This window comes from Thunnus thynnus, chromosome 10 (assembly GCF_963924715.1).
Source record: "Thunnus thynnus chromosome 10, fThuThy2.1, whole genome shotgun sequence".
In the NCBI taxonomy this organism is placed as follows: Eukaryota; Metazoa; Chordata; class Actinopteri; order Scombriformes; family Scombridae; genus Thunnus; species Thunnus thynnus.
In genome coordinates this window covers 19,427,140-19,455,083 of record NC_089526.1, presented here as the reverse complement: position 1 = coordinate 19,455,083, position 27,944 = coordinate 19,427,140, and the positions used below count along the sequence as shown (strand labels likewise).

General features: G+C 38.6%; 1 protein-coding gene across 2 annotated transcripts; it reads left to right on the top strand.

Annotated features, from left to right (window-relative positions):
• The first annotated feature begins 31 nt into the window (after positions 1-31).
• Positions 32-24,055, top strand: kcnn4 (potassium intermediate/small conductance calcium-activated channel, subfamily N, member 4). Of its 2 annotated transcripts, XM_067601892.1 has the most exons (10): positions 32-812; positions 7,013-7,108; positions 8,640-8,759; positions 8,985-9,076; positions 12,142-12,277; positions 14,887-14,997; positions 17,601-17,722; positions 21,346-21,415; positions 22,343-22,509; positions 22,639-24,055. In XM_067601892.1, exons 1-10 carry the CDS (start codon positions 360-362, stop codon positions 22,640-22,642), a joined length of 1,371 nt encoding a protein of 456 aa, XP_067457993.1. In that variant the 5' UTR covers positions 32-359; the 3' UTR covers positions 22,643-24,055. The 2 variants fall into 2 exon arrangements, with proteins under 2 accessions (XP_067457993.1, XP_067457991.1); XM_067601890.1 differs by having other exon boundaries at positions 8,640-9,076.
• Positions 24,056-27,944: the final 3,889 nt, after the last annotated feature.

The following is a 27,944-nucleotide window of genomic DNA, read 5'->3' as shown; positions in this document are numbered from 1 at the left end:
AATAACCTCTTGTTTAATAACGTCTTGTAACTTGTCTTTTAAAAGTTCCGGAGCTTAAATGCAAATACTGTAGGCGTAGCAATTCCTTGAGAGCGCATCACGCATAATCAGATGAGCAGCCTACACACACACACACACACACACACATACACACACACACTCACACACACACAAAGAATTCATCTGCGGCAGACTGACGCACAATCCTAAAATAATAACCAATGCAAATAAGATAACAAATGGCGCTGCGGTGTGCAAATGGCATCAGTGCGCGTAACCACGCCGCGCCGGTTGGTAGGAGTGTTAAGGTGAGGGTGTAGTATTATGAGGCCAAGTGTTTTGGTGAACCCGCTACTTCGATGAGCGACAAACGAGAGACGGGCCTGGTACACGGTGCGCCCATCGGACTATGCCTTCCCCAACTCGGGAGGGAAGCAAAGGGGACACCGGACAGGCAAAAGCCAGCGGAGAACGACGACAGGGAGAGCGGGACAGGCGACCGCCGTCTCCTGTGCGCGCTGGAGATGGAGCTGACAAACTGCAGCATGCACGGCGACTCCAAAGTGGATTGTGTAAATTGCGATGGCTTGATAAGTCGAAACGGCGGGGACTCGGCAGAAGTATCCGTGCCGCTGACACTTCCCGGGAAGCGGATTACTCCTATGGAGGGAGACAACCTCTACAGACTGCGGGACAGAAAGTTTTTATTAGAGGATAAAAAGCGACTGTGCGCGTTGGCTTTGGGCACCGCTCTGCTCGGGATAGTGCTCATGATAATCCACGCCGAGATATGTCCCTCCTTTTATGAACCGGTAGGTTTAAGAAATTAACCATATGTGTTGTCCAGTGACTGGTAATGTTTGAAACGTGACATTTTTTGTTGACATTTTGGAGCTGTAGCCTTAGCCTACAGTATATTCTCCATGTACCAGTTTCCACTATAAGTGTCATTATTAAGCCTTTTGGGAATATCACGAATCAAACCAAAACTTGAGCTAGTGAACTTGTGCATGTTGCAAAGAATTTAAGTTATAACCTACATCTGCAAAGTTACACAGCAGTGGATGCAGCCAAATCTTTAACACCAACATTACCTAAATTTACTTTGTATTGTAGTTGTTTAACACATTGTCATGTCGGCCTCTATTCTGTGCTCTTAATGGAATGATAAAACAATAAACAAAAGCAACACCTTGTTGCTTCAGCAACTGATTTGCTGCTACAGCTTCTGAACTCCTCTTCAATTCCTTATGTTGCAGTTAAATGGTCAAAACAGAGAGTTTCATTGACTCTGTGTAGAACTGATGCATAGAAATCAATAGATTGATATTGAACCATGTAGTCTTTTATTCAGGACATATTTCAGCACTTAAATTTACCACAATTAGTGCATAAAAAACACTCTTACACAACTGTCTCTATTTGTTGTCATAACAACTTCCTTGATTAGCAGACAGCACAAGCTCAGCAGAATCTGCACCTGGGCTTTGAACCTCCCTGACCTACTGATTAGTAAGTCCATTTCCAGACACACTATTTGGTAGCACAGCCTCATGGCATTAACATGCAGATCTCAGTGGATAACAATGCCAGGCCACACAATCAACACATTATTAACTCCCCCTGGCTTCCTACAGCACACGCCAGTTCCACATGTGGAAAAAAGTTCTCATGCGTGCGGCAAAACATCAGACCACCTCCATGCTGTGAAGTCAGTGATTGATTACAATGTCAAAGAGCCCCACATTTCTGACTCACATCAGCTACAATCTTTTGAGAAACCTATGGAAATATGCTCTGACCTTCAAAAATATCCCTGGTGCATTCAGAGAGTGGGACCTTGGGAAACGTGGTGGTGAAATTAACGGCACTGGCACAAGTATGACATTACTATTCCAGTTTATAAATACGAACCAAGAACAGGTGTTGTCTGTCCATTCCTAACAACAGGCATCGGTACCATGGAAATGCTGATGCACTGGAAAAGTGTTCTCTGCTGCAGTTAAAGCTTATTATTTTGGAGAGGCTACATTGCTGATTTAACCGTAGTTTATATAACCATTGTCAGCATCTTTAAACTTCATGTGATGTCCGAATCATGAGTGTGAGTTGTGACATCTTCCTTCCCTGCTGGTCACATGGGGTCTTAACAACACACAACATCCTTGCAGTGGCCAGTAGTGCACTAAAGTGTTATTGGTTATTTTGAAAACCATTTTAAAGTATGCTGCAGGGTATTTTGGAGCTGCCTAACTTGTAGGCCTATCAAAGTTAACGCCAGTCTACAAAGTTATATTTTAAGCATACCTTTTCATGGTTATGCACGAAAACAGGGCTATTTATGGAAAGTTTTTCCACATTTCACCTCTTACCCTACAGCGAGATTGCTCGCAGTACTTCAGGCTATCTTTCCACATCATTTAGTGTATAATTAGAGTGTTTGCATGGCCAGTCTAAGAGTCTCTATGTCTTTAGTTTGGCTGTGCTGGAAGCCAGGAGTTTGCACTTTGACCTGGATGCAACCTCGTGTCCTCTTTTGTGCCGCTGATGACTGTCTGGAATGACTTTACTATCCAAAACGAGATTCACCTACTGGGACTGTAAAGCAGAGTATGATGTCCAATATTAGAAAGAGGGTACCCTGATATTTGAGCAGAGGGTTGCGTGGATAACTTTGATTCTCTCTATCATTGACTCTGGTTTGCAACTATGTGTGATGATAAGACTGCAGGTTTGCATTCCAAAAAGTTAAGCATGTTGTGGCAAAAACCAAATTACAACTTCTGGTTTATTTGCAAATAAATTGCAAATATCTGACATCTGATAAGATTTATTTTAATCCATGATTCTCTCACTTATGGCATACTTTTTAACCACTTGGTCTCTCTCTCCTTTTTTAACCACTGATATAGTTACAAAAACTTTAAAATCTGTGTTTAAACAAGCTCTTGAGGTCCTGGACAATAAACATAAAAGCTACCATCTTCGGAATATATTTCCTATACGTCCTTTGCTGGAAAAATCTAAATCTAAATTTAAATCTCACAATGCTTGTTAAATACACAAAATACTTAACAGATTAGCACCTCAGCCACTTAGCACATTCATAAATCAGGAAAATGTTGGGGATAGACTAACCAGGAAGACGTTGTTGTACCAAGGAGGAAAATATCTTTTGGACTTGTTTCCATTGTCCTTTTCATGCTGTGTCTTGATCATTTCACCTATGTCTTCTGTATGTTGTCATGTTTTAACTGCTATTTCCTACTTTCGATGTCACTTACCTCACTCGTTGCTTTTTATTCCCTGTTCAGCTACTTCATGCCTGCTTTCTCCTGTTTTGTGTGTTATTTGTTTTGTTGTTTTAAAGTAACTTCTGGCCAAGGACAACAGCTGAAAATTGTTGGATGAAAGGGGCCGATGTATAATGGATGACGATTTCCTTGAGCGCTAGTTATGAGTCATTCATTTTATGTTCCTCTCAGTAGCTAAATCAACACCTGTAGAGCGCAGATGTGTTCTGCCTGGACTCACGCCACTGCAATTATCTAAAAATTCTGAAAATTCAGCAAAAAAAGTATATTCATTTTCCTTCCTTTTTATATTTTAAATGTTTAAAAACAATAAATCTTTCACATTTCACCTCAGTAATAGAGTAATGGAAATTTAAAATTGGATCAGCATACAGTAATAGCCTATAACCTCAGAGCACCTAAGCATGTAGAATTGTAGCTATGTGTTCTTAGTTTTTGTTAAAATAAAGGTCTTTATACATTGATATGAGGCTGTTGTGTTGTGGCCCACATTTTCTGTATAGTGACTGGGATTTAAATTGGGTTTTTTTTGGTTTTTTGACAGCATGCTCTAATGTGGTCACGACTCGCCCTCAAAACAAAAATGTCTTGCCATGTATCACTTATATGTGGCCCATCTTCAAATAGGCAAAACTTACCCACAAACCAGTATGCTGTTTGGACTGTATCTGGCCTTTTTGATTCACATGGCAAGTCATCCTAAAACCAGCATGCAGTGCATTGGCCACATCTGGCCCATAAGCAACCCAAAGCTGAAACTCACCCACAAACTGTTTCCATTGCTGGAACAGATCAGTGATTACCCGCAGTGGCCCAGATCTGGCCCAAATGTGTACGTTATCTGGGTTTCACTGATTAACACATCCATAACCAGAGAGCAGGAATTGTTGAAATGAGCTGCTGTGGTGATTTGTTGGAATGAAAACCTGCAGACTGTTGGGTCATGAACCAGATCAATGTAGTATTTATGTAGGGCAGTGGTTAGCTCTAATCACAGACATCTGATCCGGGGCTGATCTATAGAAAACTATAGAAGACCAGCAGTACAATGAGTCACAATGGGAAAAGGACAGAAAAACCCATTCTACAGGGTGCAGTGAACTGATATCCTACTCTTGTGGTCTTGAGGGCAAGTGATCGGCAAGTTTTTGTTCCTCCCTGATAGCTAATCAGCCACACCTGTCCTGTGCGATGTCTACCTGAAGCTAGTTAAACATCAGGGGATCTGACTCATCAGCATACAACAGAATTTTAAGTGATGTCTCATTTCCTGTCTGACTGCATCACTATCAATGACATTTGTAAGCCTATCCTGACGTTTTTTTTCAGGATACCTCCAGTTCCATGACCTATAGCACAAGAATCTACATGAAAGCTAATGAAACCACATAGACTAACAAACCAAATTAGAAAACTAAAGTCAGATGCATGTATTATTGGTTTGGCTAGTATTTATTTATTGCAGTACTTACAAACCTTTTGCATTGGATTCATTGATTGATTTATTTATTTTTTCCTTGCAATGCCTTGGGTGGCCTGGTGATGGTGGTTCACTGTCCGTCCAAGACTATGAGAAACAATCCGTGTTAAGGTTAACCCAAATTAGGCTCACCGGGCTTGAATTTACTGTTTCCAAGCATGTTGTTGAACTCTCTGTTATGGAATGTGGTGAAATGTTAAACCTTTGTGGAGTCTCCTAATTAGCCCTTGACGAAATACAGACATGATGTGGATGCTACGGGAGAAACTGTGGAAAACGATGTACCATGCCAACGGGCGTCACACCATACCACCTACACGCTCAAGTTTCCTCAAGTTTGAAAGTTTGTAATTATCTTTTTAACTGTAAACCACATTAAACTGCACTTCCCGTTAAAAACTTCCAATGACGTTGCATTAGATGCATTGAGATGCATGAACGAAAGGTATAGGTGCTCTTTAACCTGCTGAGACCAAGGTGGCGTGGCAGAGGCTTATGCTTAGTTGTTAATTCAGTTTGTGAAAACATGTCAGACAACTTGGTGCAAACCATCATAGTGTGTGTATCTGTGTCTCCAGCTGTCAGGTCTCATGAGTGGAAAGTATTTAATTACAAGCACTCTGGTTACTGTAATTGAGTGGCTTCTTATGTACTTTTTTGGAGTACATTACAAGTCAGTAATTCCACTTTCATTAGGCCACTTTCTTAGTACTGTAAAGTTCTAATGAAGCTACTTTTAGAAAGGCAAGAATGACAGAATAGCCTACAGTTATGCTGTTACAACACAATCAACAGGATATTTAATTAAATTAGCTAGTTAGCTATAATCACTTTTTATGGAAAGGGAACCTCTGACAAATCCTTTACCATAAAGAAAATGATTAACATAGTTTTGAGAGCATCACTGAGGTGGAGAGAGTTGATTGATTTATCATTTTGAACATTCACACTAGAAGATAGAGATATATAAAATACATTTTCCATAGATGTATCATAACATAATTCCCCATCTGTATACTATCTGATCCTCCATATGCATACAAGGTAGAAGGGCTGCAACTAACTACTATTTTCATGATCGATCAATCTGCCAATTATTTTCCAATTAATTGATGATCATTTAGTCTATGAAGTGTCACAACATGGTGTTTGACCAACTGTCCAAAACCCAGGAGTATTCAATTTGCAGTGACATAAACTGTGAACAGCAGCGAATCTTAACATTTGATAAGGTGAAAATGGTGAATGTTTGCATTTTTTATCAATGAAAGTCTTAAAGAGTTATCAAAATTGCCGGTGATTCATCAACTAATTATTATAGCACTAAAGTAGTTTTGATATTTGACTGAAATTTGTACCAATGGTGACCACTACCAAAGAGACCCTTGTTTAATGTTTGGCACAATGGCAGTGTTCCTGGGTGGGAAGCTGGTGAGGGATAAAGTCCCGCTTGCAGTCTAACAACTCCTGTTTGTTGGCTCATCCACAATGTCTCGGAGAAAATGGCCATTCTGAATTGTGATAAAAATGGACAAAAAGTTTTTCTTATCTCATCATAAATAATAATAATCTCAAGAAAATAGAAAATGTGTTTTGTTTTATATTGTCCTTTTTACTGAAAACCACACAATATTATGTTAAGAAAGATAAAAACAGATATTAGATTTAAACACGGATAATCCACAAAGACTGAGTTGACTATTCACATATAAACCATTAAAGTTAGCCAGTTAATTGAAGAGAGCCTGGAAGATGAGGGAAACAGCCCCTTACCATGATGAAGTTCAGACTTGTAGCATTTCTTTTCTTTCTACTGCCATACAGCGCACACTGTATGTTTTGCACATAAACAAAAGAAATGCCTGATGTTTTTAAAAAATGTGTTTCAACATGTCTTATGTCCTTTTTTTTAGTTTAAGGTATGGTGTTGCCGTGAAATCCTATGTGGGATGGGCTAAATGTTTGACATGACATGAGTGTGGTAACAGTCAGGACACAACAACTACAATAACCATATCCTAAGTAGCAGTCTATGGTTATTGTGGGCTGTTTTTATTTGAGTAATTTTTAGTACTCTTTCCACCCAGACCCAACAATTCAGGAGCTATTTCATAAAACTGCGATAATGGAGAACATTAATGGAAAGAAATAAAATCTTGGCTGTTACGGAAAGCCCTCCTTTTATGCCTTATCTCCCATGTCTCCATTTCCTTCCCAGGGCTCAAACATTGCCTTATTCATCAACTGTTCCATCAGCCTGTCCACTGGGTGTCTCCTGATCCTCATTATAGCTTTCCATTATAAGGACATCAGGGTGAGTATGCCTTTTCCCCTTTGTTTCCAACAATTTGGATGCCCTAACAGTGATGTGGTGTGTGTGAGTATGTAATTTGGATGCCCTAACAGTGGTGTGGTGTGCGACTTGCCTTATTTTTGTGCATTGTACATTTTATACCAGTAATGCTTTTTTCCAAATCAGCTTGGTTGAAATTATACTGTGTTAGAGGTACTTGAGAGCAATTGTTTTAGAAGGAGCCCTGAGCCCATCAATGGCAGCCTCAACACTGATTATCTGTGTTATATTTGCTGTGTGCGTAAAAAACCCTGGACGAAAACCCTGGCCCACACAGGCATGCATGATGTTGCAGCTGCAAAATTTTTCCAATCCACATGGCTCGCTGCCGTTGTGTGTGAATTCAATATACATGAAGGGATTTGGTTGAAATTGAACAGAGTAAACATTCTTTCATCTGCCCTCTTCCACATTCACAGCATGCATATTCAATTAAGTGCAGTATGAACAACAAGTGCAGAAAGTACTGTGTGCATAGTAGCAGTAAACCTTGAACTATATTGTAGTTCTCATGGTTTCCCATGCTGTTTTTTGGTTGGGATGCTGACTTAATACTCTCACCTACAATGTTTTTAGTTTGAGTGCAAGTACTGTGTGTCTGATACAAGGAGGGGTCCATGCAAGTGTTCAGAGTAGATAAGAAAGGGCAGGTTTAGGGTGGAGACTAACACACAGGCAGTGGAACTTTAATTCTTTAGTGTCAGAGGTGACAAACTAAATCATGCCAAGAACATTGAGGTGCTTCCAGCTTCAGTGGAGAAAGGAAATGTTTTTTTTTTAACAAATAGAAGAGGAGAAAGTTATGCTTTGCTTTTTTAACTGCTTCAGGTATGATAAAGCTTTATAGTCAGAAGGAGATGAACATGTATTCTCACTTCCTTACATGTGAACGACACATACAAGCATCCCCCAGTTTCCGTCTCAGTTGGATATCTGCAGTTTCATATCTACAGAGGTTTTAAGAACATTTCTCTTCACCACAGCCATTTACAAGCATGGTGTACTACAGAGAACTATCTATTAGCATTTTTGACATTGCTGCTTGTGATAGAAAGCACATTTACACATGCACACACACACACACAAATATGCATATCCTAAAATGCCACATAATGAGAATAAATTTAGGTTTTTTACATTTTTGTCAAACTAAAAATTGTCCAGACCAAATTATTAAATCTGTTTACTCTAAAGTAATAAAATATATAAATGAATATTATTATAACTATTGCAGAACAGTTTGAATTGAAGTCATATTATGTGTTCTTTATGTAAGATATTTACTTGAATGGAACAAAGTGGAATTTGGTTATTTGGATAACCAAATAAAAGAGGATATATCCCGTACAACTCCACATCCTTATAAAGATAATTTAGATATAATACTTTCCAAACATTATGTCTTTTAAGGTGTGTCTGTATTTTCCCTATTCTCCATCTCATACAGTTCTTTCACAATGTTTATCTTCTGCCCTCGCTCTCTGTCTTTCAGCTGTTCATCATTGACCACAACCAGGTGGACTGGCGTATTGCCATGACCAGCCACAGGGTTCTTGTGATCACTCTTGAGCTGTTGGTCTGCGCCATCCATCCTGTTGGCACATACTGGGAGGTGGGCCCCCCTGTCAACTCCTCTTCCTCAGCTCTGCTCTCTGATTCCAACCGCCATGTTCATGCCCTGATGGACATAGAGCTGCTGTTATCAGTGCTGATGTTCCTCCGCTTGTACTTGGTGCACAGAGCCGTCCTGCTGCACAGCAAAGTGCTGCTGAGTGCCTCCTACAGGAGTATCGGCTCACTCAACAACATCAACTTTACCTTCCGCTTTGTTCTCAAGGTACTGATGAACAAATACCCAGCACGCACACTGCTGGCCTTCATCCTCCTCTTCTGGCTCACTGCGTCCTGGATGCTAACTCTGTGTGAGAGGTACAGTAGCAAATGTATCCCCCTGTATACTGTGTAATTACAACATGTTCACAAATAAGAGACAAATGAACACCAACCTTGGAGAATGACTGTTGATATTATGATGGACATCCATCAAAAATTGGAATTGTAGGCTATTAATGAGAAATAATAAACAACCTACCCTGAATCATACGGTAATTCATAAAAAATGCTACAGAAGAAAGTGGACAGTATTCTTAAAGGAATAGTCTGGCTCTGTCCAAAGGCAATAAAATCCATTGAGTTTAGTAGCACCTCTAAAGCTCAATTAACACATTGTATCTTGTTTGTTTAATCTGTGCTAAAAGTGAAGTGTAAAAACTAAACGTTGTGGTTTCATGGCTGGTTATGTGCTGACCTACTTCATGAGAGATGTAGAGATGTTCAGTACATACAAACAAATCTTGAAACTCAGCTGACAATACTGAATCACCAATGTCGCTAACAGTCACATTGTTGAATCAGTAGCTTTTAGCAGTACAGTTCTCCTCACTGGTTCAAACAAATGCTGGTTGTAGCATTATAGATAGTGCACAGATACGAGAGTGGTATCAAACTTCTTATCGTCTTTCCCAAAATGTCGAACTATTCCCCTCTTAAATATAATATGTGTAAATATACAACATGGGTACATTTTTCTTTCAGACTTGTAAGCAGAACAATAGAATAGAGTACATTTGTTTTTAAAAGCTCAACTTTAAATTGCAAATGAATTGCAAATGAAATATCAGACCAGTGTTTGTACCTTTTATGCGAGTCATTCCTGCTCAACACATATTGACACACAGAAAAAGTAACCGTGAAAGAATGCAAGTTGTTTGCTTTCCAAATTCCAGGTTTTTATTTCTCTTTCAATGGAAGACTTGTCAGGATTTCAGTCATTGAAGGCTTCTGTGCAAAACAGTGAAAAGATCTTTGAAATCTTGATTTCTGAAAAAAAAACAGACAAAAATGTTTCTGAATGGTGTTGCAGAGTCCTAAAATTATACGGTAAACAATCATTTGTCATAATTACATACTGTATTCATCACAAATGAAAGAACCTGCAAGATTTAAGTTATTTTAATTAACACAAATGATTGATGTTTTACTGCTTTCACTCTTACTCGCTATTAGGAAAGTAACACACACACACACACACACACACACATACACACACACACACACACACACATATACACTACAACTCTGTTTGTTACTATAGCACCTTCCCCCAAACTTCCACGTCCCCAACACACACTTGCACATTAAAACAAAAAAAACAAAAGGCCTCGGTAGTTTAACATTCCTCCTCAAACCTTGATGGTCAATTTGACTTTCCTATTCAGAATGGATTTCCAATTGATTTGATAATCATCATTCTTGATTTTGTTACTCTAACAAATTGCTCTTTAACATGAGCCAACTAAACGTCAACCTGATCCTCTACAATCTGTTTGGCTGTTTGAACACTGTGAGATCATTTGCTCATTTGAACCTTAATGGGAGGTTTCACATGTCTCGGCTTTGTATGTTTTGATTTGTCAAAAGTAATAAAAGAGCTTATGACTGAAGGCTGATAAGACCACCAAACCTTTTCACACTGAACTGCTTCAACAGCCATTTTTATGTTAGTTGTAACTGGATTACCACATCCAGAAGACAGATGAATGACACACACTGAATGACCTCTTTGTGTGGTTTCTGCCAAGTGTGCAGTAGACTCTTAAATGTCTTACAAGTTTGCATTGGTACCCATGTCCTGTACTGTACTGTGGAGCATCAGCACTGATAACACATTAACAGATCACACCTTTATCAAACTCATAAGAATTACTGTGCACAGGAAATGGTTGTTATGTTTGTTGCTGTTTCTAAGACACAGAATTATGGATCCAAAGGGGTTCAAGCCAGTTCAATTTATACACTTCCAATTACTTAGAGTTATTCCGATGAATTGCTAGTGTCACGGCACAAGTTTTACTTGAGAAATTATTGTTTTTACATCTAGGGAACTTAATTAACACTAAACCTTGTAGCTATGCAAACTACTAACAGGCCACAACAAATATGAGTGCCTGTGATTGCCGAAGCCTAAGGGTATTTTCAAATCTGCATTTTGTCCAGTCTAATTGGACTCTAATTCGTTTTCTCTCTTAGTACAATTTGTTTGGGCAGATCTGAACACAGCAATCATACTCTGTTTCGGACCAATACAACCACACCGAGACCCTTTCAGTTAGTGGTCTCAGTCTGGACCTTTTTTGGGACCTTCTTCCTGTGTTTACGTTCTTGCTCCTGCCCCAGACACAACATTGCTTTTTGTGATGGATTTTGGTACACTTGATTTTTTTCTGTGTGAAAAGAAACAGAACCATTGGGAAAACACATCAAGTTTACCAACCTTTCCACTGATTCGAATTAGAACAATGTGTGTCATACCTGAACCTCATTGAGTTTGTCTTGTCTCCGGTGGCGTTGCTGCCCTTGATTGGGTGGTGGGATCAGGCACTGCGACTACTTGTGTCACCATCAGTTCATTTAGGTTAACATATGAATGCAAAAAGAAACTAAACCAAAATACCTCAGGGATGAGGGTTATTATTTGTTGCCCATGACTGTCCTGGAGTTCCTCACTTTCCTTGTTTTCCAACTTTCCAACTTTCTTGTCTAGGAAATTTCATTTCCTACTCTCTCCTCTCTCTTTCTCTCTCTGGCATCTGCCCCCTGACAGGTTCATATTAGATAAGACCAACCTTCCTGACGTTTGGCAACCAATCAATAGGACAAATGACAACCATGTGACTGTGACACTAGCGTAGGAGAGTCTTTATAAGTCAGTGCACAACAGGTAAAATTAAGATGCAAAAATTTGAAATTTGTATTCAGCTAAGCATACAAATAAAAATAAATCAAAAAATTCAGTTTGGGTAAGGTTATGGTTAACACTGCGGTAAGAATGTGGATTGTACTTCCGCCTTTGTCCATTTCTACATGGGGATCAATAAGAATGTATTGAAAGCGTTTTGTTTCAAAGGCTCAGTCCTGCTTTCTCTCCCCTGCAGGCAGATCCAAGCATCGACAGGCCACATGGAAAAGGCGCTGTGGCTCATAGCCATCACCTTCCTCACAGTGGGCTATGGGGACGAGGCACCCAAAACCTGCTGTGGCAAGGCAGTGTGTCTCTTCACTGGAGTCATGGTAATTATAGGTTGGGTTTCTTGTTGAGAAAACTAAACTGATCACTTCTGTGCATGTCTGCGAAGTATATAAAACACATAATACTTGTGTGAAATGTTATTTCAGTTTCAAGTGGTTGTTTTCGCTTCTTATCAGAGAATTATATAGACAGCACAGCATAAGTGTTTTTAATACAAAAGACATTTAATGCTTGACTCCATAAGCGCTAAAAATGGACAATGTCATATCTCTGTTTCACTTCTGTATTTGTTCCCAATCAAACCACCTAATATTTCTCAGTGTGAACTACACAACATGTTCTCTTGCTGTTCATAACATTTTCATTTCATTTTGTTCTTTTGTGTTCCTTTCTGTGAAGATTTAATTTCTCCCTACCTTTCCTTTTATTCATTTTCCCTGTCTTCTATTCTATTCCATTCCATGCAGATCTGCTCTATTAACTCATATTCTGTTCTGCTTTACCCAATTTAATTCCACTTTGTTCCATTCTGTTCTATTTCACTCTGTTCTGTTCTGTTCCACTCTGGTCCCTTCTCTTCCATCCCATTATATTCGGTTCTGATTTGTTCTATTTTATTGCAATCTGTTCTGTGTTATTTAGTTCTTATCTATTCAGTTCCATCTTCCTTTCTGGTTTGTTTCATCCCTTTCCATTTCCGTTACGTTCCAATCCAGCAACTATTCCCCTATTTTCCTATTTAATTTTTCCCATTTAATTTCAGGTCAGTTCAATTTGGTTCACTTCTCTCCCATGCCTTTTGCATTGTAGTTATCTTGGACACATTAGACCCCTTTGCCTGGCTGTACAACCTAACTGTGCTGACAGACTTGAATGCCTTCATTCCCCTGTGTTTGTGTGATTAAGATCACAGCTGTAAATTGAGGCACGGTGCTCCTGCAGGAACGTAGCGGTACCAGGCACTCTTTCACACCACACGAAAAGATGTGAAGGAAAGCCGGACAGGGAGGGAAACTGTCAGCATACTGAGGGTGCTCTGCAGGCCACACAAAACATCTGTATGGAGAGTGATGTTTCTGCTGAGTGATGACATTGTTTTGCTGTGCTCACTGACTTCTCTCTTCGTTCGGTTGTGGAGACATCATGAAATGTAGACATTGGTAGTTAAATTTTGCATTGCAATTCATAGATTAAAAGTAAGGAATGTAAGTAGAGAGAGAAAGTACCTCAGAGCTTGACGAGTTGCTTACTTGGGCCTAAAGTTCAAACTGTCAGACTGAGAGATAAAGGGTTAAAGGAATGGGGAAATTATACTTTATATAAAACACAAAAGTTACAGTGAAGTAAGATAAACAGTAAGTCAAGACCCAAGAGTCAAGGAGTGGCTGCATGTTTGAATAGGCAATAGACTTTGGTTCACTACCTCACCTCTGCTCTGTTAATTTCTGGTACAAGCAGATAAGAGTCACTGCCACAGTGCTGGATGTGGGCACAAGTCCGGTTTAGACACCTCTGTGACAGAGTGGAAAACAACCTTTTCCTCCTCTATTTCTCCATCTCCCTTGTTTTTATAAGCTTCTCCCCTTATATGGGAAAACTTTCCACCATATCCATTTTTAGGTGGTTTATTGCCTTTGGCACCGCTACAACAGGAGGGTGTGCCAACCTGTGCCCATGATTTGGAAAAAAATAAAATTCCTACTCCCATCAGGGCAGTTGTGGGAGCCAGTGAATGGAGTGATGCTCACACCTGTAATATGGCTGAAAGCCTCCATGGTCAGCACTTCTTCTGCTCAGCCTGAGCCAGCCATAACTCAATTTGCAGCTGTGTTCAGGGGTTGACAACACTGTTTGGTGTTGTCAACCCCTGACAACACTGTACAGAGGAATCCAAGGAAAGAGTGTGTACTTCCCAGGTTTCACAGACGGTGTAATGATAGATATTTTGAGGCTGGTTGGAATGAAAGATAAATATATCTTTTAAAACTCTGTCAAATGGGTGCTAGCTCTCTTATGCTCATGCTTGTACTTACTCTCTCCTTCTTTCTCTCTGTTTCGAATGCAAGATGAAAAGAGGAAAACAGGTAAAAAACTGGTTATCTTTAATCAATATTTTGTGGTGGACATGGGATCAGTGCAGTGTTTTGTACGTGTGTCCTGTGACGTGTGTATTTTTGTGACTATGTGGATGTAATTCGCTCTGTGGGCCAATCTGAGTCTTCACCATCACTCTAGTTTGCTGTCCAGCAATAGCACAAATCTATTCTCAGAGGAAATCCACACTATTATAGCTGTGCCACAAAGGCTTGTTTTTAACCATTGGCCCTCTATAAATATAACTTTGATTTATTGGACAAAACCATATGAGGTATGAAGATCAACATTCAGTTTTCTGAATAAGTGCTTTCCCATAGGGGGAATGGTGGAGCAAAAGGCACAAGACATACTGCTAGATTTAGGAGTGAGACAAAATCAGATTGTAAAAACAAGTTAAGTTAACATCAGTTCTGTCTTGTTGAGCTCACTTCAGTATTCAGGATCAATCTTTAACGCTTACATGATCTGTGAGAATCTGTTGAGATGACAGGCAGATGGTGAATATATCAGTAACCATGCCAACAGCTGTATGTGTTTGTGTGTTGGATTTTAGGGAGTAGCCTGCACTGCCATGCTGGTAGCAGTTGTTACTAAGAAGCTGGCGTTGAACAAAGGAGAGAAACATGTGCATTTCTTCATGCTGGACATCCAGATCTCAAAAAGGGTAAGAGCAATACACTCCGTTATTCAGCAAAGTATTCTGTAATGTTATAGTTTATTTTATAAAAACTCTGGAATATGAAAAAAAAAACTACGAAACATACACACTTTGTGGTTTATTCTTTGCAACAGTTTCGTGGTTTTCTTCATCAGGTATATGGAGGAGTTGTTTTGAATCCTTAACATCATACTGACAGTCAAAGTGTCACTTTAAAGACCATACTAGGCTTTTTTTGTGCATGTTTTGGCCCATTTACTACAAAAAATATGCATACTCTTTACATTACTGAGAACTTGCTTTCAACATGTGCTGTGGTATTTTAGATTTCTGAATGTACCTTTCCTTCTTTCTAGGCAGCTATTTGTTTCTATTTATCCAATTGTATGAAAATCACTATGCAGAGACTTGAAACTTCTTTAAATTAGATAATCCATCAACACTATGTCTGTGTTTGTTGTTTTCAAAGTCACTGGAACATTGTTTGGTAATGCTGTTGAAAGTGCAGGATGATTTGAAAAATCTGTGCTGCATTGCCAGACGACAATGAAGTAATTCAATAAAAAAAATGAAGACACTTTTGTTTGCTTTGGAAAAAAGTTGGCAGTTATGTAGAATATTTTATTCATACTAAAAGGGCCAAATTTTTTTAGACTCTGGTATGGACCTCTAAAAAGAAAACAAGCATAATTCAGAGGCTTTTTTAATGAGCTTAGAATTGGGCTGACTATTTGAGGCCTCTATTTATAAATGTTAATATTTTACTATAACAGCTCCATACAGGTCAGATATTGGCCCCTACCTAAAAAATCATCTTGGGGTAAGTGTTGTCATGTGACACTTTCAAGTGAAACACAGAACACACACAGACCTGAACATAAAACATGATAAAATACATAAAACAAATAGGGAAAATATGTAAAACATATGTTAAAACACAACACACAATCTCACATAAAACAATGTACATCAGTTACAGCTGGTGTACATCCAGCCAACATCATCCCTTCTAATCATAACCACCGCCATCAGCCACCAATATGGAAGAAGAAAATGCAAAATTGCAGCTTAAGCCCCTGGAAGATTTATCTTTTAAAAATACATACAAATATAAATTAAAATGTCTAATAAACAGGTATAATACATAGATATTTTAAGTACAGTTTCTACATAGGAAAGTTGTCTAATGGGAACGGTACAAGCTGAAAATTGTGACTTTATTTTTGCTGAATTTTGTGATAACCTTGGTCTTACAGTCAAATAAACTTCCTATAAACTTCCTACACATTTACTAAACAGTCTACTACACTTCCATCCATCAGAGGTTACTACAGAGTAGCAAGACAAACAAGAAAGATGATAAAGCAGATAGAGCTGTCAGGATGGAAGCGTCACTATACTTTCCATGTCACAGGAATGTTTTGGTTTTTCAGTCTTTTTATAATTATGTTGTTCTTTAAATAAGAGCCACAGAGGACAGGATAGTGTGGGAAAAGAGTAGGTAGATGAGGTCTGCCAACCTCTTTACAGCCTTTTCAAGGCGTCAAACAAAGGAAATAATCTTATCTCTGTCAGGAAAGAAACTTGTGTCAGTTCAGGACGGTGCAGCACTGGGCAGGAAACTGGTTGAGCTAACATGTATGTAGGTGTGTAAGTGGCTTGCAGAGGAGTCACTCTTTTTGCAGGATTAGACAGGATTTAAGTGTTTACTTATTGATGTGAAGAAGGGGGTGCCTGATAAATAAGAGATTCAAAAGAAACATTGCCATAAAATATAATAAAGAATAAACATAAATGTGTAATGACTGACAGAGTTTCCCACAATCTTAGATTCAATTTGTGCTTCGTATGCAGTGTTACAGCTTCTCACCACACTGTAAAGCAGTGCCTGTCTGCAGAAGGTGCACGCTTTGGAGGATACAACCATTTCCTTTCTTCTGGTGGCTGCATCCTGTCACTAGGTGCATCTTCTCGTCTTGCTCATGGTTGTTTTGGTCTGCGTGTGTGTTTTTGTGTGTGTGTGTGCGTGCATCCTTCTGAGCTATCTGGTGCAGTCCAGATTTACGCTGATGGGAACAAGGGAAGACATCTGGATGCAGACACTGACAGCCTCTATTAATAACCCTCACAACAGGGCCAGAGTGACATCATCACAGGGCAGTTACAGTGATTTGGGCAGGAAGACAAACAGACATGAATAGAATCAAAGAGAAAAGAGCAAAAAGGTGATTTCTGGAGAAATCCTGGAATGTCCAAACCCCAGTTCCAGTCAGTAGGGCCTGTTCTCTGAATTCATGTATGTAAAGCTCTCAAAAGTAAGACCTTCATAGTTCAGTTTTATCTGAAATCAGTTTCATAGAGCAAAAGGGCAGAACAGGAAAGACTATCAAGATTTAATCAGCTGGCTTGGATGACAACTTTTTTTAACTTCCTGATCTAAAATGATTGATATGAACCGGATTCTGTCTAAAAAATATGATAAATTGGTGGTTTTCTCAGTCAAGCTTGCAAGTTTGATTGACTTTATCTTGATGGTCTTATCACCACGCTTCTGTTCTTGGAACCTCCATGTTTGTTTGATTGTTTATTTTTTTATGCTTCTGTATCAGATCCGCCACGCTGCTGCTAATGTGCTTAGGGAGTGCTGGCTCCTGCACCGCACAAACCTCACAAAGGGCAACCGCAGTGAGCACCGAAGACACCAGCGATGCCTTCTGGAAGCCATCAGAGTGTAAGTTACTGTATCGCAAAATGATACCTTCAGGCAGGATGTCTGTACATTTGTGTCTGGACAAGGGATGTAAAAGTGGGAGGTGGTCTTTGTGCCTTACATGTGTATTTTACGAGTCATTAACTTAGTGTCAACATGCTTAACCACAGAGTCACAATTTTTAATGGTTAATTTAGATGACTAATTAGAGTTGTTTGCCTCTTCTATGTGGGCAGGGCATGTGTGAACAAGGGTCCACCCTTTTATTATACAGCATTCTAGGCAAAGTTCTTGCTGATAAATAACTGATTAAATGACCCCCCACCCTCCTTTTTTAACTAATTACAGTATAATTTGACAGTAATCCACAACATATCTTGTTCTGAGACACCCATCAAGAAAGAGAACATGGAAACCATTACAAAGAAGAGCCATCTTTATACGTTCTGCACATTTTTCCATTTGAGTTGTTTGTTTCTTTTATTGAGCTCCTCTTCCAAGAACAAGTGGATTGCACAAGACAGGAAGTCCAGAAGTGTGATTGTATGGTTCATTATCCTGACAACAGGATTATGAGTGCATGTGTGTTAGCATGGGTGGAGGGATTGTACTTCCTGCTTTACACCAGGCAGAACCACTATTAATAAATACACAGTGAAAAGTTAGAGCAGGAGAACAGCAGACCATAATCAGGCCATGCTGTGCTATGTCCATCTCTGTGATGCTTGTCGTGTCTTCAGAGACTGGCTGCTTGATTGCTATATTGGTTTCTGTATTTCTTTTTTGGTGGTACTTCTGGTTTCATCCATCTAATCAAAATCAATCAAAATGTAGCCCTTTCCACGTTTACATATCAAGAAGCTTCTTGAAATACAATCACAACTTCAGAATTATTAGTGATGATTTAAACCCTGAATTCTAAACATACTAACATTATATTGCTTTTTTTTGTCAGATAGTCTTGCATCAGTACATTGAATTACTGTGATCTGTAACCCTTTCTGTGTCTCAGCATAACATTCGTTTTAACAACTAGTAAAAGGCCCAACTAAGATTGCAAAATGCTCCAGCACACAAATTGGTCTGATATTTACTAACAAGCCAGAAAGAATAACTAGAACTTATAATTAAATCACTGGCTTATCAGATCATAACCTAACTGTATGTGCAAGAAAACTGACTAAAAATAGATTTAGGACCACAGCAACTAAGACAATGATCCTTCAGTGCATACCCAGAGCTAAGCAAGAAGAATTTGTCAGTGAAATTAATAGCTTGAACTGGGATGATGTACTGTCCTCTGATGATCTGAACTATGGCTGTGATACTTTTACTCACAGAATCAACTCAGATTCAATGTGAGGCTACAGATAAAATCTAAAAGTGAAAACAATTTACTTTGGTTTAATGAAAATTTGTGGAAACTAATGAAATATAGAGATGCTGCACTAAGGAAGGCAATTAAAACTAGAAGAGACACTGACATGCTGATTTATAAAGGTTTAAGGAACAAAGTTATCCAAGAGCTAAGAGAAGCTAAATTTAGTTTTTGTCTCAACATATTGAATGAGGCAAAAGGCAACATTAAATTGGTATGGAAAAACATTGATAATCTCACAAGGAGGGATCCTAAATTCTTGGGAGATTTTAAACTCAAAGTACAGGGAAAGCTAATTGAGGATCATCTTGCTGTTGCTGTCTTTAACAATTATTTTCTTGAGCCTGTATATGAGCTAGGAAAAACATTTACGAAAAGGAAACTGGATATTGTTCCTATAGATGCTACAGGCCAAGTTTTCAAGCTGGTGGAGCCTAAAGAGTTACAAGTAAACAAATTCATCAGCTCTTTAAAAAGCTCCAAAAGTAGAGATGCTTTCCAATTTGACACCATGTTTGTTAAATCACACAAAGATATTTTAACTTCTCCCATTGCTCGTTTAATTAACTAAAGCTCCTTTCCTGATGACTGGAAATGCACCATTGTGACGCCTACTTTTAAATCTGGAGACCACCTTGAAGCCAGTAACTACAGACCAACAAGTATACTGCCAATACTCTCTAAGGTTGCTGAGAAAGTTGTCATTGAACAACATTTCTTAATACAAGCAATTTTGGTCTACATTGTATGCAATTTGTCTTTAGAGGAAATCATTCCACCAAAACTGCTACCTTGTACTTAATAGAGCAAATTAAATCAAGACTTGATAAAGCAGGAGTAGTTGGTGCATAAAGCATTTGACACAATCAATCATGATGTTTTAATATTGAAACTCTCTAAATGTAACTTCTCATCTAGAACGTTGGCATGGATGTCTTCACATTTATCTAATAGGATACAATGTGTTAAAGTTTGTGACACACTGTCCAGTAACATGAAGTGCACAGTGGGTATTCCACAAGGGTCAGTGTTAGGTCCCCTGTTATTTAGCCTACATATTAATGATCTCCCTCAACAGTGTCATGATGTAGAACTGCAAATGTATGCAGATGACACTGTTGTCTACGCACATGCAAAAACAGCTGAGTTAGCAGCTGCTAAATGGACAATTGTGTTGGAAAGGATCACACATTGGCTTGATCAATTTATGTCTGAGTCTTAATGTAAACAAGACAAAAGGTATGTTTTTCTCTAAAACCATGGGACAACCTCCTAAAGTTGATATTCTCATCAAAGGTGAAAGGATTGACATAGTCACTGATTTTAAATATCTTGGTGTGACACTGGATCCAAATTTGAACTTTAAGAAACATGTTAAAAAATGGTTAAAACTATAAAGTACAACTTTATGCAGGCAAGATAATAATGCATGCTATGATTCTTTCCCATATGTCTTATTGCATTACATGTTGGGGACAGGCTGGAGAAACAGCCATAAGACCTCTCTCTAAAAAAAACTCCAGACAAAAAGCCAATGTATTTCTATCACGGTGTACTGGAGAAATAAAATTTACTGAGCTTTGATAAATTTAGATTATTTTCAAATTTGTGCCTGGTTTATAAAATATCAAATGGTTTGGCCCTCCTCTACTACGTGACTTTGTGTACACTTGCTCAATAAATTCAATTAGATCCTCCAGAATGTCCTCTGTACAAGATTGTACCATACCATTTTGTCGTACTGCATTTGGGCAGTCAGCATTCTCTGTGAAAGCCACAACTCAGTGGATTGCCCTACCTGCTGACATGAAGAGCTGCAGCTCCATCAGTACGTTTACAACCAAATTAAAAGGGCTGCTAAAAGCTACTCTGCTCTGTAACCACTGACTTTACATTTTATCTCATGGCCTTCTCATAAATGCAAATAATCTTGCCTTTAATTTGATGAGCATATAATTTCCAGTTGACATTGTGGGTGTATATGATGTGCTATTGTGTGTAGATTTGTATTTTGTAGTATGTGTTTTTTCCTTTGTACTGTTTTTTATTGTGCTGTTATATGTTTTATTTGTGACCTGCTGAAGGGACTGAAGATGAAAATTTGCTTTAAGCTAACTCTGGTACAGTACATCAAATGGTGACATTTATGTTTAACACTGTACATGGTCCCAGTAAATAAATAAATAAGATAATAATGTAATTAAAATGCCATTGTGTTTCAAATACTTCCACATAACTGAGATCTATCAAACCTTTTTCTCAACAGATTTCGGCATTTACGCCTCAAACAGAGAAAATTGAGAGATTATGCCAATGAGATGGTGGACCTACCTAAGGTAAACTATAGCTGTCGTTGGAATATTTTGTACATGTTTCATTGGAAAGGTAAATGCCAAATCTGATGACAAAGATCCCCCTTAAAAACACTCACTACTTACAGACTATTAGGCAGTATTTTACAGTCTGCTGTTTATCACTAGGTGTTCAGACACATTAAATGCTTGTTAAAAAATCTCCATAAAATGTCTCAGGATTCATTTGTGTCAGGAATTCATAGGCCCAGAAAAGTTTTCCATGTGGAATAAACCCAAGATAAAGACATTACCCAGTGAGAGGCACTGATGTGTAATTTAAAGTGCATTTTAAAATGCATTTTTTTCTTGATTGATTTATGTGGAAAACAAGCCTATTTTTTCCACAGTGCAAGTGTAGCCTCTTGGTAAATGTGAAAAGTAGAAAACACCACGGTCACTTTGCAATTAGTGAGTTACCTGTTTCAGTCTGACTGTCCTGCACTATATTGACCGTGCCGCTCTGTCTTACTGACTGAATGCAGCTGAGCCACAGCCAGTGAGCATTAAGGACTTCAGACTGTCTGAGTGAAGTCTGCAACCCTCTCCAAATTAATGTCTGCCTGAAAAGTCACTGGATTTGTTGCTGTTGGCTGCCATTTTTAAATAAAGTTGCAAAGAGGGTATTAAAGGTTGTATCTGTTTGGAGTTGTTTCAAGAAATACCCCAGTGAGTTAGCTTGAAACTGTCACACATGCAAATTGAAACAAAGTGTGTTAGTAACTCTATAAAGTTGCAACGCCTCTGAAGTCTGGCAAAGAGATCCATACACAACATACAGTTATACTGAGAAGTGATTGAACAGCATACAGTAATATTAGAAAGATTTATGGATTTAGTTTGACCCCCTAGTGTTTTGCCCCCATAAATACAAATATCTCTCCATTTGCTTTGTGTGGCTGATTTTAACAGATGCAGATGATTATGTGCGACCTCAGTGCCAATTGGAATAACTCCTATCGGGAGCTGGAGCAGCGTATCCTCTCCATGGAGCAGAAGCTTGAAGAGCTGAGTCTCTGCTTCCAACAAACCTCTGAGCTGCTGTCTCAGGTCCTGCGTAATCGGAACCCAGAGATCAGGTAAACAACACTTACCAGTAACGCTGTGCAGATCTGCTAACAACACAGTGCAGGACGTGGTATCTAAGCTGAGTCAGGACATGTCTGCTAAGGGGAATAACAGGCAATTTTTTGTTTATTTTTTTGCAGGTGACATGGCTATACATACTTGATGAAAAAACTTAATGGTCTTCAGTGTATTCATCTACAGTATCCATGAAAATGAGACGGTAACCCTCTCCACCCAGAGCTGCTCCAGACTCTTAACATGCTGAACCACTTGGAGGACTGGCATAACCCACTAAAGATCTCATCTTCTGGCCCGGTGCTGAGTGCACTGCACAATGACTCATAGCTGTAAAATTATACAGATAGAATGAGACTTCATTTAACTGTGGAGTAATCACAGTGCATTTTGACAGATCTGTTGTGCTTTCAGTACTTCTGTTTGTGACTGTGCACAAAAAACAGAATTAATCTCGAACAAGATGTGTGGAGAGACTTATTATCCACACTGTCAAAGGTTCCAGGACTTGCTCTCTTAACTGCTAATTGTAAGCTTTCATTGATGGACTCCATCACTGCCTTATTCCTGTGGAATAAGATATAAGTTTTGTTAATTTTACATGTTAATTTTATTTTAAATTTAATGCAATATTGTACAGTGTCTAATCAGTTTTTATAAAAACCTCTTGCGAATCTTCTTGTTCATTAGCAGAAGGTTTAATGGTTATCAGCTGATTATTTTTTTTGCAAACAGGCTTAATGAATTTGTCTGTAAAACAATATCAATTCCTCATCATTCTGCTTTCTCATAACCCACCAAGTGAATCATGAATGAAATGTGTTCTCACTCTCAAACATGAAAAAAAAACAACAACTAAATTTCAATTCAGGTGTTGTGGGAAGAAACACTTATTTCCACAGGATTTTAACTGATGTCATAGATTATTGATCATTGATTGATCTATATCTGAGGTTGTAGACAGAAATACATCTAACACCTACACCTGTTCTGAGAACAGTGAAACTTTGGTGTAAGTTGCCTTTTAGGCTCAGCTGTTCTTTTCGCAACCCAACAGCTCCATCTAGTGGAAATGCATTCAGTAAATGTCATAATATTTAGAACCGTTAACATTAAAATCATAAACATTATAAAACAATCACAGAAATGTCATTTGCTACTTTTCAACCTGAATACCAAGACCCTGACAGTCTCACATAGGGGCCTAACATTTGAATCATCTGTGCTTAAACAATATCTGAAAAAACAGAAAACAAGAGGACTCAGAAATCCTCAAATGTCACCAAACCTCATTGTTAAGAAAGCACTTTGTGAGAAAAACTGGACTAATTCTCTCTCTGGAGAATAAACTGGAGTTTCGATGTTTTAACTTAATACAATACGGGAAAAAAAGTTCCTTGTGGGTTTATTTGTATTCTGTTATGTTGTCAAAAGAAGAACAAAAGAGGAGTTTCTAACCCTGTTTACTGTGTATCATTTGCACAAAAACCATGTTAACAACTATCCAGGACATGCTTATAATTAAAAGCCATTAAGACTGAATGTGCATATGATTTTGCTTTGATTTTGTCACTTGTGAACACAATACATCTTACAAAGAAATGCGACAATCAATGTGTAAAAAAAATCCCCTTTGATTAAACTCTTTGTTTGTGGGCCTTGGAACGCCAGCCCGTGCTCATCAAAGCCACCCCTTGGCTGTCATTCTCAAACATGGCCATAATAATAGGAATTGGTGGGGAGGCAGGGTGAGAGACCGGGGTGGCTGAAGTTGTGTCAGTGGCACTAGGAAGGAAAAATAATGGTGCAGAAAGACATGAAGGCTGGTTGGTTAGATGACCCGATCTGGCAGGTGCAGCACCAGAAGTCATGCTGGGGGTCTGCCTTTGTGGGAAGAGGATGTCGAAAGAGAGGAAGGGCTGGACTTCACAACAGTGGACAGGGACCCAACATATTTTTGGCTGACAGAGAGCTTTCCATTAACGACCTGTTTGGCTGCACTGGGATTTGACATGTGGCACTGCTGGAGACCAGGACGCACCCAGAACTACTGGTGGCTGACCAGGCAGCTCTGCCAGAGACACCCTGTGAAAGCTTTTTATTAGTTAACACAGGTGGATTTGTAATAATGCACAACTTGGTGCTGGACACTGAAAAAGAGCTAACAAAGTTTTCTCAAAGATAAAAAAAAAAAACGCTCTGCATATGTTACATGCTTTTGGCATTGACTCAGGGCAAAAGAAGACAAAAGGTGAGTTGCCTCCCTCGGGACACTGGTGGAGACTGTACGAGTGGTCATGGGAGAAAACCTGGTCACGTGTGGGATCTTTTTCTATATTTTTCTTTCAGTAGCAGCCTGCTTCATAGCATGTTTTCATCTGTATGCCTGAGCTTCAGAATGTTTAGATTTTAGTTTTGCCCTGTCTTGTTTTCGGTTCCATGTTGTAATGGGCTTGGCAAGTTTTATATTTCTGCAAGTGTATTTGCAAATTTCTAAACTGCTTGTAACAGATCTTACACACATTCTGCATACTTTCAGTGTATCGATCAAATAGACTATCTTTATACTCCTGCCATAGTCATAGGTGATTTGGTTTTGAGATTGTTGTCATTTAAGTTGTAGGTGTCAAGTATATAGGAATTTTATATGACTTTTGTTTAAATGTCTATACCAAATCAATTGTTTGTTCAATAACTTTGTCAGATACTGGAATCAAACTTTCAAAATAATTGCCATTGTGAGCTTTCACCAAAGGAATGTTGGTGTCTCTAACATTAGATAAATCTAATGCATTAACATAAATCACATTTATGCTCAATAAATGTGATTTATGTTAATGCATTAGAATTTTATATGACTTTTGTTTAAATGCCTATACCAAATCAATTGTTTGTTCAATAACTTTTCAGATACTGGGATCAAACTTTCAAAATAATTGCCATTGTGAGCTTTCACCAAAGGAATGTTGGTGTCTCTAACATTAGATAAATCTAATGCATTAACATAAATCACACTTATTGAGCCATCAGCACTGGCATTTTCTATTTGCCAAGGTATATTGATGTCTTTTTTTATGGAATGGGCACAATTAAGAATAGCCAAATCACCAAAATATTCCAAGACATATTGGTTTGTTGTTTTGAGGATGTGAAATGCATCTTTCCATTGATTTTCTGAATAGTTAGCAGGGTCGTATGGACTTGAATTTACTCTATCTTCTCCCACAGTATTCCACATAATTCTGTAATGTGCTGGTGATTCTGTAAGGTTTTAAATGAAGCAATTCATTTAATTAATGTTAATCATTATAGATTCATATTGGCAGTTACCATCAACCTTGTTGGGGTTGCCACTTTTAAACCGGATATTATGTTTTGCACTTAAAGAAATAGCAATACGAAATATAGAACTGTCCTACTACTTTGTTGTGTGTAATTGATGTTGGTAGTTCCTGTGTGTGTTAGCAGTATAACATTCAGTTTGACAGTATTCTCCTTCAGACCCACAACATCCAAAAGCCTGCCAATCACACACTCCTGATCAACAGAACTTCCTTCATGGACATGTAAGGTTGTTCTTGTGTTGTCACTTGTGTGAGGTGAAGGCTCATGAACAGTCTTGAATGGCAGTGAATGACACACAGGAACGTACTCTCCCTGTCAACATAATTTAACATTGTTAAGTAATTTAATTCCAGATAAGAGTAGCATAATTTCACATAGGAGGGAAAAGTAAAGGTCATAAACCACATAAATGTGCAGAATGTGTGTCCTCGAAAGAAATGTACCTCACAACTGTCAATGACCATCTCTTCAGATGTTTGTGCTGGTAAACATGGATGTTGTTCCCGATGCGCCATTCATTCTTTCATCTAGAAACATGTAAGAAAGAAAGAAAGAAGAAAATGGAAATGCTGAGCATTTGTATATTTGTATAGTATTACTCATTAAATTATTATAGTCACAACAGTAGTCACCTGGAGCTGGAAAAGCAGATATGGGAGGGTGGCAGATTTGAGGTTGAGGACTGTGCTGTACTGTTTTTTGGCATTATGTTGGATGTTTGTGTACTTTAACAGGATGACTAGGTCTTCTGGGTCAGGTAATGTTGTCAGTGGCTCTTCAACAGCCATGAAACATAATGGGTAGTACATGGGAATAGCTTCACCCTGTGAATAGAGTTGAACTACGTTAGATGATTACATGTTGCAAAACATGAGTGAAGAATCCGTGTAAAAATGAAAGATCTGAATTTGTGTCCTTGCAAGAAATGTACCTAGAAAATATCAATGAATTTCTTTTTAGCCAAATGTGCTGGTAATCATCGCCATCTATCCCAATATCTCCTTCTTGTATCTAGAAACATGCAGAATTAGTAAGAAAATGGAAACACTGAGTTCTTGTTATTTGTTAAATAGCAGTGATCAAAGTAATCATGACTAGGTACATAGTAATAACAAACAATCTTAAGCAGTTGTAACAGTAATCACTTGGAGCTGAACAAGCACATGTGGAAGGGCGGCAGGTGGGAGGCCGACTTTTGGGCTCTGGCTGAGGGCTGTAGCGCTTTGGTTTGCCATATTTTGTTCAGCAATGTTGGTGCACAGGATGTACATGACAGGCACGTATAATACAGAGTATGACACCTGCCATATCAAATTAGCCAGTATGTCCATCCCATAGTCATCACTAAGGTGAACACTATCCTGATACCACAGTTGCCTGTATTAAAAACAAAAGTTGGGCAAGTATATGTAAGAAATGTTATTTACAGTACAGATATGCATAGACAACATGACAAAATTTGTTTGGCTATGGTACAGTAATAACACATGAAGCAACATGAATTACAACATATTTTCATACCTATTACATAATGGAAAGAAAGCTTCTGTTGAACAGTAGTGGAGATTGAGCTGAGCAGCCACTTGATGGTATTCTTCCTTTAAGATGAATTTGGTACTCCAGAAAAATATCTCCATGACGAATAGAAAAATCCAACACAAAAAGCTTTAAAGAATAAACAAGTGTTACATCACAGTAGACAGAAGTTTGTGCACTCAGGAATTGAGGATACATATATGTTTATCTCACATTGGATTAGAAAGTCTACCTGGGGTCAGTGATACAAAGCAGCCATCTCAGTGGTGCAGCTGGACTTCAAGTGGTTGCTTGGAACAAGTAGGCAAACTACATCAGGAGTGAGAGGAGGGCCATCAGCATGGTATGGTTCCTTTCGCAAAGCATTAGCGTCTCCCCAGGTGTAGAACAAAGCCAAAGCTGAACCGGTCCCCTGGCATGTCAACAGAGCCATCCACAAAAGATCTCAAACACTAGTCAAGGACAAACTGGAATAGAAGATAACAGGTTGTTCATTAATGCATAAAAAAAAAAAAAATTAAAATACTAATGTGTTTTTCAAGCTAACACA

What these genes read in the sequence shown, in the direction of transcription:
- kcnn4 (XM_067601890.1), top strand. Translation starts at nt 360, where the DNA reads ATGAGCGACAAACGAGAGACGGGCCTGGTACACGGTGCGCCCATCGGA. An exon ending in GTCTCTTCACTGGAGTCATG is followed by an intron (nt 12,278 to 14,886) that starts GTAATTATAGGT and finishes GTTGGATTTTAG; the next exon opens with GGAGTAGCCTGCACTGCCAT. An exon ending in ACATCCAGATCTCAAAAAGG is followed by an intron (nt 14,998 to 17,600) that starts GTAAGAGCAATA and finishes CTTCTGTATCAG; the next exon opens with ATCCGCCACGCTGCTGCTAA.